We start from the raw sequence: 12,399 nt of genomic DNA, 5'->3' as shown, positions 1-12,399 counted from the left end.
GTGGCTCAGAGCCCTGGGGGGGCCGGCGGGGCTGACTCTGCGCCCCGCAGGTTGTCTCCGGCCTCTGGTCGTACCTCGGACTTCTCTGCTCTGTCTTGGCACGCTTATTTTAATCGTACTGTACCAGGCAAGGTAGCAGGGTGTGCAACGCTCTGGGGCCGCCTGGTTCTGGGCGTTTGTTTCTGCTTCACAGCCTGACCGAATGGGAAAAGAGATTTCTTTTGGAATAGTAACAGACTTGGGGTTTCACAAGGATTGCATCAGGCAGTAACGTTGCTTCTAACGGGGAAGGTCAGTGATTCAAACAGAAACTCTCTCGGAGTTCTGTCTTTTCTGTGTTCTTTTTCTGAAGGTTAACCAAATGAGTCCTTGGTTTAACTTCGTGGGCTTGTGCCACAGCTCCAACAACAACATTTGTGAAGGCAGCAAACTGAGCTGCAAGAAGGGGTGAATTCAGTGAGCAGCACTGCTGTGGTGGGAGATGGTGCTGGTAGCCCCACCAGCTCCGAGGTTGATCTGTGAACCTCTGTATGTATTTCTAAGAGCCATAAGTTTGATCTTCGATATGTGACTTGAGCTCACAGGCCAGAAAGACCTTTTCTTCCTGAAATGCAACCATTTTGGAACAAGTACTCATATTTTTGCTTCTCATCAGTGTTTTACCAATCTGATTTAGAAGTACATGTAACAAGAACTGAATCAATAGTTGCCTGTTCCTGTTGTGTTATTTATCATAGTTGTTTCTACTGTAGTGTTTTTCTGTATGTCCAAATGTAATATGTTCAGCTTCTAGTATCATTCTACATGTTTTAGGGAAAGGAGGAGAATATATATAATTAGGACTTTTAGGCATGCAATCACAGGAGAAGTCATTAATTTCAACATTAAAATGTCTTACATTAAGATAATTGTTAAATGCTCTCTCTTATCCTCTGAATTCACTGTGCTGCCCTTTCATACTTTATTTTTTGATAATGTGAAGTCTGTCCAGGGAATACAGAATTATTAGGTTTCTTCTTTCTGCTAATGCCTGTGACCCTGGCAATCGTGGTTTTCCCAGACATTTTGCAAAATTAAAATAGGTGTGCCAAGGCTAGAAGAGGCCAACAGCAGTGGGATTGCTGTTGCTGCTCTCTCAGCACTAGGCTGTTGATTGTCATTAGCCTTGGGCAGTGCAGCTGATGTCCCTCACTTTGGAAGAACACTCAGTGGTTGCCAGTGTGACTTTATGACCCTCAGTCATTGAGGATTCACCCTGCTGTGATAACATGTACAGGGGTGCTGGGCAAATTGCCAGGAGAGGAAAATATAATTTTTTTCCCAGCTGTGCAGGTTAACAGATTTGATAGAACCAGTACCAGAGTTCTTTGAAAGCACTGGAAGTGTCTATCATACAAAATAAAATTATGAAGAGTGTCAGATGCCCTGTAGTTTTGTGTGGATTGTGTGCAGTTCTTTGTATGTTTTTTTTATACTTCATACCATACTTTTTGCTTTTTCATCAAGTCCTCACATTTGCACCCAGCCCACCTGGCTTCTATTTGTGATGCCACCAGATCTTAGTAATGTGTCTGAAGGGTGGGTGTCAAGAAGGAGGGGCCAGTCTCTTCAGTTGTGCCCTGTGATAGGAAGAGGGACAATGGACACAAAGTGGAGCACAGAAACTTGAGGAAAAACTTATTTCCTGTGAGGGTGACAGAGCCCTGGGACAGGCTGCCCAGAGAGGTTGTGGAGTCTCCTTCTCTGGAGACTTTCCAGACCAGTCTGGATGCCTTTCTGAGTGACCTGCCCTAGTTTCTGTGGTGATCCTGCTCTGGCAGGGGGGTTGGACTCGGTGATTTCCAGAGGTCCCTTCCAACCCCTGACATTCTGTGATTCTGTGGCAGTTGTGTGACATCCAGAGAGGAGTAAGGAAGTAAAGCAGAAAGAAATACTGGCTGGGATCCAAAGGGACTCAGGCTGGTGTGGGTAGGAGAGCAATTGAACAGAGGGGGTTTGGAGAAGAGGATTTAAACTAGAGTAGGTGGGCAAAATTAGGCCACTGATGGGGAAGATTGGACTTATCTCCCCAGTAGGAGTGGAAAGCTGGGTCATGCAGGTGTGGAAGAGTGATAGCAACAGAAATGCTTACAAAGTGTCATTGAAGTGTCTGAGATGTTTCTTGCTCTTAAGAATGGTACAGATCAGGCCCAGTTTCTGCCCCTGCCTTGAGGTTGTCTTATGTATACAGTGACTTGTGTCAAATACCAAAATGCCATGTTTCTCTACTATTCTTTTGATTCCTTATTACTGTCCCCTAGTGAGGACAAGACTGGAAAAATCTGACATGAGACTTCGTAATTCAGCCATAGGTTTCACTGTGCCTGGCCTTGCACGCTGAGGGTGCAGAGCTCATGGAAAATCCACCTCTGACTTACCTCTTGTTGTCCTAGGTAAAAAATAAGAAGCTGGTTGAGCTGCTGAGGAGGAAAGTTCGTCTTGCTCAGCCATATGCTGGTGTTTTCCTTAAAAAGGATGATAAGTAAGTAATTTATCTTGATCTTATTAAACATTTAAAAATAAGCTATTTCTATGACTACACTGTCTTTACATCAAAAGCTGGGATCTGAAATTCCCTGCCTTGGGTAATATTACAGGAATTGTGTATACGCTGTGACCATCTTCTTAATATGAGAGTTTCCATTGCCATGACCAGTAAGGGTAGGAGCTTGAGTCTTGTTTTAGAAAAAGGCTTTTATTATTTGATAGGAAGATTAACTGTCCAGGAAGTTGGGTGATTTGGAAGGGGGGGCTACATGGTGGTCACAGTGGGGGTAAAATGAAGTGTCTTTGTCCTGAGCCCAGTTTAAAGTTCTGCAACCAGTAAACATTTCTTTTTTAATCTGACCTGCTTTCTCAAGATTCTGAATATCTACTCCATTTTTTTTCCTCAAAAGCAATGAATCTGATGTAGTGGAGGATCTGAATGAAATCTACCAGATGGGAACTTTTGTACAGATCCATGAAATGCAGGATCTTGGAGACAAGTTGCGGATGATTGTCATGGGACATCGAAGGTAATTACTTTTGTTTCCACTGCATCTCACCAGACTTCTTTACAAACACATGGATCCCTTGACTGTTTTCACCATGTTTTCATACACCATTCTTGTAGGACAAGCTTTTGCTTTGTTACCACAACATGTCTTGAGAGTGCTCTAGTGTTCCAGCCATAAATGCTTAGCCCCAAAAAGGAAGAGGCTAGTGTGTGTAATTTTCATATAAACTGTACTGTGATGCAAGCAAGCATTCATTAATAGGTTTTTTGACAAGTACATCAAAGTTTAGTAATGGTGAAAGAAATTCTCCAGAACTAGCCATGATTTTTGCTTGCTTTTTTTTTTTTAAAAAAAGGGAGTCCAGAACTGTTATTATACCTTGTCTACATAATCTGGCCTCAGAACTGAATTGAAGACAATAGGATTATTGTTGGGAATATAGGTTTGGCTATTTATGCCAAGTATTTTGAGCTAAGACAATATAAAATTAGGGGGTTAAAAGCATTTCATTTCCTCTTAGAAGAGAAAAGACAAGGACAGAAACATGGCAAATGAAGTCTGAGATGTCTTGCTGCACAGTGCACTGCTGCTCAGCCTTGTTTGGTTAGATTTTGGGAACTGGCAGGTTTTGATTCACTGGCAACATAAATATTTCCCTATAACTAGGAAAGTGTGGGAAGTTGGTTTTCATTTATTTGATTGAAACGTAGAGCACTGGTCAGTTGTGTCCACAGGAACCACACTAGCTATCAGATCTGAGGAGCATGCTGCATTTATGGGAAAAATCAAGAAAAGGAAACTCTTGTATTAGCAGCCAAAACAATGAAATCAGGTATCTTGCAAGTTTGGGTTTTCTCATTTCTCAATCCCTCTCTTTGGTCTTCCTGTACACCTTCTAGCATGCCTTCTGGGTCAGGCCAGCAGCTTTTCTGGGCAATCCTACATGCTGGCTGGCCAGCTGGCTGCTGCCAAACTCTTCCTGTTGCCCTGGAAGGGGATGTTCTTCTCCCCAGCAACTCGTTTTCACCAGCAGCAAACCCACCCTCCAAAAAAATTTTTTTTCCTTAATTGAGACTGTAATCTGCTGACAAAAATAGTCAGAATCAATCAGAAGTTGCTAGTGGCAGACACAGTGGCTGAGAGGGTCTTATTTTTGGATGGAGATCACATGGAAAATAAGACCTACACCCTGCACATAGTGGCAGGTACCCCATGAGCTGGGAGTCCGCTACACCACAAAGCTTTTTTGGACGCATATTCACAGCCTAGTAAAACAGCTTTGTCAAGAGCTATTGCAGTTCCTAAGGGTTTGTCTATTACTCATCTTTCGTGAGGAAACTTTTTAAACCAGTGAGAGTGCAAGATTTTGATCCCTTTCTGGAGAATTTTAGGTTATAATCCATGTCAAAACCATCTGAGGTGGGGTTGGATGCACAGCAGGCAAAATTCAGAAACATTTAAAAACAATAACAGGGAAACAAATTTTTTGGGTGATTATGCTGTGTAGTCTAGACTGTCCCTTTTAGGGATTATTTGTTAATTGTTGTGGAATATATTGTTGATCTCTTTCAAACTCAATCTAGGAAATCTTGTGCAAAGTTTCAAATGTCTAGGTATGGAATGACCTCTGGGTGTGTTACACACACGGTATGTAATGTGTAGTATTCCAGTAAATAATGCAGCTGATGCGGTTTAAAGCAGAGAGAAACATTGTTGAGAATCAGAACACTGAAAAAGCAGAACATTATATTCAGAACTCAGTGTAACAGTGTAAAGTATAACAGTGAACATGGTTTTCAGGAGAAACAAGAAGGGAGTGTGAATCCAGAGTTGTTGGTTCACATAGCCAGAGAAACTAGGTCCTGAGCAGGCATACTAACCATTATGCCTTATTCATTGTTGTAATGTGCTGCAACTTGTCACTGTCAAGTCAGCCTGTGATACTCAGCTTTGTGTGCATGTGTATGTTCACCAACACTGTTTAGATTATTGATCATTAGAAGTCTGGGTTTGTAGTTCTGCATCTGTTTTAACTTAACACAGTTTCTGATAAAGGTGCTGTCAGCTGCCCTTGGCCTCTCATTCACACACCAGTGGCCTTATTCAGTGGTCAGTTAACTTTGTGGTGTGGCAGCTTCACTCTTGTACATTTCCTTACTAAGTTCTGTCAGTATCTACTGCTTGATATTAATGTTTTACTAAATTAAACCTTATTGTAACAAAATGAACCAAAAAGCTTAATATCATAAAAACACCTTCAATCAGTCAGTCAGTGACCTTTGTCAACGTTTGAAATTTTAGTTTATTCAAACTCTTTCCTACTCCTACTGAGGAGCTGAAATCACATGTAACAGAGGAGAATTATTTCATTTGGCTTTCAGGATTCGTATAAACAAGCAACTAGAGGTTGAGCCTGAGGAGCCTGAGAACAAACAGAAGGTTAGAAGGAAACAGAAGCGCTCTAAGAAAGAGGCTGAAGAGGAGCCTGGAGCAAAGGACCAAGCTGTGGAAGTGATACTGGATCCTGTAGCTCCTTCCTCACAGGAGGTTCTCATGGTAGAAGTAGAGAACGTGGTTCATGAAGATTTTCAGATCACAGAAGAGGTTAAAGTGAGTGAATTTATCATGCAAGCCTGGACTTGTCCTGCAGAGTTGCACCTACATTTCTTTCTTGAAAGGAAGAGGTCCAAACTCAGGCTCTAATTTTAGAATTTCAGTTCTCAGAAACCTGTTCCTCCTTCTCACAGTCACTACATGAGGGGATTATATGAAAATAATGATTTTTCATTACACCAGCTCAGTTTCTTAGAACTGGTCACTTGCAAAAGTTAGTGAATGCAGAGGTTGGGCTGTGCTTAAAGTTGTGTAATATCCTCCATCAAACTAAGTCTTTGTTCCAAGGTGATGAAGGGTCAACTGATGATATCTCTGGCCAAGATCCAGTTACATTTAGTGCAAGCAGGAAGCCAGGCTGTGGCCCTTGCTTCTCCTCACCTCCCAGGAGGAGTAACTGCCCCAGCACCAAGTACCCTCCCCGTGCACCCGGTGGCCAGGGCTGCACTTCTGTGCTCCTGAGCTGGAGAGATTGGGGAATGTCATATTTGTACTGAGGTGTTTTCTGTCCTTTTCCAGTCTTTTTGTTGCTTAAATCTTCCTTGTGTTTATAGGCACTTACTGCAGAAATTGTCAAAACAATTCGGGACATCATTGCCTTGAATCCTTTGTACAGGTATGTATTTCCCAAGCTGCCCTACTTTGGGAATGGCATGTTCTCAGGCTGGAGTACACCTGATTTTTCTTTTCCACTTGTCCTTTTGCTCTAATGAAGAAGATATATTTGCTGAATTGTCATTTAAGAATTTTGTTTTGGGATGCAAGCTTTATCATCCCCTGTTGGAAGCTCAGCTAGGAGGTATGTGAGTCCTGTGGCAGGTGATGTGGGTACAAGTGAAGCTCACTGCAGTATCATGCACTGATCATAGTAAGAGTCAGCATGCTGGCACACAAATTTTTACACAACTGTTAAAAGAGCATTTAATATGTTTGGTTTTATTTATCACTGATCATAATTTTAATCAAGTGATTTATGTATTTGCTACTATTGCCTTAGTCATATTTCAATAAATGAGTTGTTTTGTTATGGAACTGAACACTGTTTCATTTCTGTCATAACAAATAACTCTATGAGAATATTCCATTGTGAGGTGATGGTAAAAGTTTACTGAGTGTTTTGGGTTTTATTACCATTTTTTCAGAGAGTCTGTACTTCAGATGATGCAGGCTGGACAGCGTGTTGTAGATAACCCCATCTATCTAAGTGACATGGGTGCAGCACTGACAGGGGCAGAGTCACAAGAACTTCAAGACATCTTGGAAGAAACCAGTGTAAGATTAAGCTTTTAATTAAAGCTATGTTAACTGAATCAGAAGTATGTCTGTTACATGTCCTGGTACAGAAGGGACTTCAGTACCATGTTTGATGACACGTTTGTATTGGTGATTAGGTTCCTGTTAAAGGATGCAGTCATTAATGTCTTGCCTTAAGAGAAAGGCTGGATGCTCTGAGTCTTTGGTGGCAAGTAATTCACAGAATTGTCACAGTTGGAAAGACCTTTGAGATCACCAAGTCCCAACCATCCACTCAGGGAAGAAAAACCACAGCCACACCCCCCAAACCACCACCAACACACAACCATAGAAACCCCCCATGCCCACTAGAGCATGTCCTGACGTGTCACATTTACACATTTCTTGAATACCTCCAAGGATGGTGACTCCACCACCTCCCTGGGCAGTTCCAGTGCCTGACCACTCTTTGGGTAAAGAAGTTCTTGCTCACATCCAGTCGGACAGGCTGCATGTTGGTTGCACACTGTGGGATTGCTGTGGAATTGCTGCAGGATTCTTTCTACTTCTGCAGGCACTGGAGAGTTCTCCCAGACAACCTGTTGGAGCTTTTTGTTCTCCCTTTCTCACAGGGAGTTGCCAAGAGTACACTGAAAAGGCATTTTGTGTCTGTCTTTTCCAGATTCCCAAACGCCTTTACAAGGCCCTTTCCCTTCTCAAGAAGGAATATGAGCTGAGCAAACTTCAGCAGCGTCTTGGAAGGGAGGTAAGTTTGAACACATACCTTACATGTCTGTCACATCCACCACTGTGCTGCTTAGCATGGCCAGTGAAGAATTTTAAGGCAAGACAGTTGTGCACACTCCAAAGGAAGGTTGTTTTAGAGCTACTATTTCATAGACAACTTTGGTTAGAAATCAGATTTTTCATACACATTGTAAAAGTAACAAGATGTGAGGTTGTGGCACCTGCTGTTAAAATGTGCCCAGGTTCTAATTTCATGCAAGCAGGTAAATCCTAGAGGGCAGCATCTGTGTAAAAATCTACAGCCCAATAGTGTGTGTAGCACATAATCGTATAAATAGCACAATGTTATTTTAAAAGACCCTCTGCTAACCACTGTGAGTTGCAGTAGTTCCTTTCTGTTGTTTTAATCAAAATACAGTAACTACATCAAAATTGTAATTTAATCTAGGAAGTACAAAGGTTTGTGTATACTGAGTCCAAACTTCCTGGGATTATTAACTCCCAATAATGGGAGGTTTTAAAATTCGTGTCAAGTGCAGAATGCTTGTGGATCAGGATAGGAATTGTTGGAGACTTCTTGAGCAAATCAGATATGTGCAATCTGTGGGATGCATCCAAGGATGCTGAGAGGGCTTATCCATGTCATTTTTTGGTTGTCTCTTTAAAACACTGGTGTTAGGGGAAGTTCTAGTAAGTGGAAAAAAGTAAATGCCATGCCAATCTTCAAGAAAGAGAATCAGGGAGACTACAAACATGTCAGCCTGCCTTCAATCCCTGGGAAGAGTATGGGGAGTATCCTCCTGGAAGCCCTGTACAGGCAAATGAAAGAGGACATGATTTGGAAGAGCCAGAAGGGATTTTCCATGGGCAAACTGTACCACATCAAGAGGATTGCCTTGTCTGATAAGAAGGCCTAGAGCTCAAAGGGAGAATGATGACTGTTGTGTAACTTGACATTAGCAAGGGCTTGGTTGCAGTCAGCCATAGTGTTCTTATGACCAACTTGGGGTGTCACAGACTGGGATGTAGTACAAGGTAGTGAAAAAATTGGCTTGTCTTGATAGAAAGGGATTGGGATCAACACTATGAAGTCTTAACTGCAGCTGGCTACTAGTGGTGTCCCTCTGGGAGTCAGTAAGAACCTCAAGTTCAGCAAAGAGAAATTAATAGTCCCACACCTGATTCGGAATAACCCTCTGCAACAGGACAGGCTCAGTACCAAACAGCTTTGCAGAAAAGGAGTTGGAGGCTCTGATGTACAGGAAGCTGCCCACGAATCAGCAGTCTGTCCTTGTGGCAAGGAAGGCCAGCTGCATATTGGCTGTGTTTGCAGATGTGTAGGCAGCAGGTCAAGAGAAGTGGTTATTTCTCTCTGTTCAGCAGTAGGGAGATCATACCTGGCTTAATCTGCCAGGTCTCCCCAGCATAAAGAGAACACTGAAGTACTGAATCATGGCCAGTGGAGGCCTCCAACAATAGAGTCACTTTTTATATTAGAATATGCTGCAGATTATTTCCATGGAGGATTTTCAGTTGCCGAGAAGGTCATGACTGAGAAGTATTGGAAACATTTGATGGGTTTACCAGGAACAGAATAGTTACTGTATTTGTTGCTGTGTCTAGGTTGAAGAGAAGATCAAGCAAACACATCGCAAGTATCTTCTCCAAGAGCAACTGAAGATCATTAAGAAAGAGCTAGGTCTGGAAAAAGAGGACAAGGATGCTATAGAAGAGAAATTCCGTGAGCGACTAAAGGACCTGGTAGTGCCAAAACATGTCATGGATGTGATTGATGAAGAGTTGAACAAGTTGGGCTTGCTGGATAATCATTCCTCAGAATTTAAGTGAGTGCTTGGCTTTGTCCTCTGCTGTCAGGGTTAGTTGGGAGAATGAGAGAAATCAGTTCTGCGAAGCTCTTAGGAGTTTTGTTACAGTTTTTTTCTGAATGTTGCATATGATCACATCCCAGCTATAGGGTTGTTTTCCAAATCTCCTGTTTAACTGTAATTTCTTTCTTCGATCAGTTTAGGTCTTCTCTTGCAGCCTAATGCTGTGGTTAAGAACTGTGCAGTTTTACTCCTTATTAAATGTGCAGCAATTCCTTCAGCCCTGAATTTTGGCTTTTGTACTTGGGTGTTATCATTAGATGTGAGCAAGAGAAGCTAGTTGCTAATTCATTAAATTGGCTGAGCTACCTGAGGTGGTCCCTGAGGGGTTGGGGCAGGGTTGGAATTGCAAAGGAGTGAGTAGTGACACCATTGTTGGAAGCTGAGCTTGCTTTGAACATTCCTTGTCTGTTGAGGTGGTGCTACCCAGTACAGCAGTGCACTCAGCACTTCAGTGCTCTGGATCTTTGCTTTTAAAACAAAGGATCTTTTATGGAGTAAAAGGCTGGTGTTTGAAAGCAGAGGTGTCATTTGGATAAGGAACATCTTGGTAAGCATACACTAGGAGGAAGGAGGCTAGGGAAGACACACCGGGCTTCACCAACAACTTAGGACTTTTCCCTCAGAGCAGTAGCAGCGGTAGCAGGTTTGCAAAGGAAGTGCTTGGGAGAACAAAGCTCTGTTGATATGGTGATTACCAGGAGTGAACCCTGGGGCCAGATGGTGAGGCAGGGGCAAGCTGTGCTTCTCTGTGCTCATGGCTGCACCTGGTTTAATTACTGCACCTTGCAGCCCTCCCTCCTGGGATTTGTGAATCCCTGATGTGAACATGCAGAGTTTCACATCTGAGTGCTGCACTTCTGTTCTCCTCCCCAGCAGCCTGTTTAAACTAATAGTCTCTACTGCCAGCTTCCACAGTAACATCCTTATTTCTCAGTCTTAAATCTTGCTCTGTTAAGTTGTACATCCAGCTGTTTTACCTTGCTTTTGAGCCAGGGATCTTTCTTCTTTAAGTTGTCATGGTTCACTGTGGAAACAGAGATAACTGATTTTCTATCTTGAAGTTTCATCAATAGTAGTGCACAGCTTACAAACAATCCTGCTTGTCTTCAGACAAGAACCAGCTGCACAACAACAACAAAAAAATCATACAGGGAATTTGTGTGCAGGAATCTTGGTCTTTACATGGTATGTTGGAGGTTTTTTGTCTCAGGAAAGTTAAAGTTGTGGAAAAAAAGCTTTGATCTATTTTTGGGGTGGAAGTCCAGAATGAAAGGTTAGCAATCACTGCCCAGATAAAGATGTTCTTATCATAGTCCTCCTTTTATGAGTAGTTAATATGCTACTTGTACTGAATGAGGTTGATTTGGAAGGCAGTGGAGTAGGCATGAGCTGGTTGTTGTTTAATCACTCCCATTTTTGTGTTTCTGTCAGTGTTACACGGAACTACTTGGACTGGCTGACATCCATCCCATGGGGGAAATGTAGTGAGGAGAACCTGGAGCTGACCAGGGCCCAAGCAGTTCTGGAGGAGGATCATTATGGAATGGATGATGTCAAGAAGCGAATTCTGGTAAGGCAGGAACAGGCAGTGTCCGCCATTTCATACTCTGCTTAGCGTCAGGCATGTGGTTGTGTTTCAGATTTGCAGCTCTCCATTGAATTTGTGTTAATTCCTGGATCAAACAGAAAGCTGGAGCAAAGTACATAATGCTCTGGTGATCAGTTAGTATCTTTACTCATGGCAATAATTGTCACACTCCTATTTCAAACAGCAATATACTGCTTGGCTACTTAGTGTTCAGCAAGAGTGTAAGTGTCCAGGGGAAGCAGTCTCTGATTTTTAATCCATTTCTTCAGAGACTTATTAAAATGGTTCCTCTTGACTGGCAGAATTACTGCCTTTCCAAAACACAATGAACCTCTACTCATACCTCCAAAATTAGGAGGGGTTAAGTCAGCATAGAGTCATCCTGGTTGGAAAGGACCTTGAAGAGCATCAAGTCCAACCATATCCTAAATCCACCAACCATAACCTAATCTACCTGTTCAGTGCTTAAATCATGTCCCTAAGCACTATATCCGTATTTCTTTTAAACACTTCCAGGGATGGTGACTCCACCACCTCCCTGGGCAGCCTTTTTCCAGTGTCCATGTTTGCATGTTTGCCTCACACCCTTTCCCTATACCAGGAGTTGTGTTGGGTGCTGGAGGGTTGATGGTCTGTGCAGAACAGCCCTTGTAGGAACAGACAGGATAGTTTCCAGTCTTGCCTATTGCCACAACTTATGTTACTTTTGCCTGAGGATGTCCTGCCTGTGCTTGCTATGGAAAGGGGATCTGTTTTAGGTAAGAGTAGATACTTGCAACAGCTGCAACAACTTGCTGTGAGAACTGCCTTCCTTTCCAGGGGACAGGAACAGGCTCCTCCTTGTAGCCAGCCAGTGCGTTGGAGCAGTGAAGGACAATCCTACTGCTGGCAGGACTCATATCATACTGGACAAGTGCCCAGTGGAGGGGAGACAGGTGCAGATACTGCCTTTGCATTAACATATGGTGAGAGCTCAGCAGATTTGGCTGTAGCTAGCCTTCAATTTGGCCATTTCCATACAAAGAGGCAGTTTCTCTTTCTGTTGCCACATGCTGTGTGTAGCAGAGCTTTGTATTTATATGGGGACGGCACTGATGGTGCTTAGGGCGCCTCAGTAATTGTTGTGCACAGAAACCTCCATACAGGCATCTCCTCAGCTAATGATAGGATGTCATAATTTATTGTGAATTCATCCTGGGATTTTGCTTTTATTAGATGGTTTTGTTCTAGTCTCTTCTAGAAAAAGATAAAGGTTATGAAGGATCTCCTGGCTGCCTGGGTTTCTTTCCCT

At 42.7% G+C, this 12,399-nt stretch overlaps 1 protein-coding gene across 1 annotated transcript in view; it reads left to right on the top strand.

Annotated features, from left to right (window-relative positions):
- The first annotated feature begins 2,438 nt into the window (after window positions 1-2,438).
- LONP1 (lon peptidase 1, mitochondrial) overlaps window positions 2,439-12,399 on the top strand; it is a 20,004-nt gene continuing 10,043 nt past the window's right edge. Inside the window, exons 1-8 of the mRNA XM_010007265.1 lie at window positions 2,439-2,521; window positions 2,937-3,056; window positions 5,420-5,648; window positions 6,206-6,267; window positions 6,794-6,923; window positions 7,567-7,650; window positions 9,255-9,475; window positions 10,952-11,090. Coding sequence (XP_010005567.1) covers window positions 2,980-3,056; window positions 5,420-5,648; window positions 6,206-6,267; window positions 6,794-6,923; window positions 7,567-7,650; window positions 9,255-9,475; window positions 10,952-11,090 — 942 coding nt within the window. The 5' untranslated portion in view covers window positions 2,439-2,521; window positions 2,937-2,979. The remainder of the gene's footprint in view (window positions 2,522-2,936; window positions 3,057-5,419; window positions 5,649-6,205; window positions 6,268-6,793; window positions 6,924-7,566; window positions 7,651-9,254; window positions 9,476-10,951; window positions 11,091-12,399) is intronic.

This window comes from Chaetura pelagica, unplaced genomic scaffold, assembly GCF_000747805.2.
Source record: "Chaetura pelagica isolate M959 unplaced genomic scaffold, ChaPel_1.0 scaffold441, whole genome shotgun sequence".
NCBI lineage: Eukaryota > Metazoa > Chordata > Aves > Apodiformes > Apodidae > Chaetura > Chaetura pelagica.
This window is presented reverse-complemented; position numbering and strand designations above follow the sequence as displayed.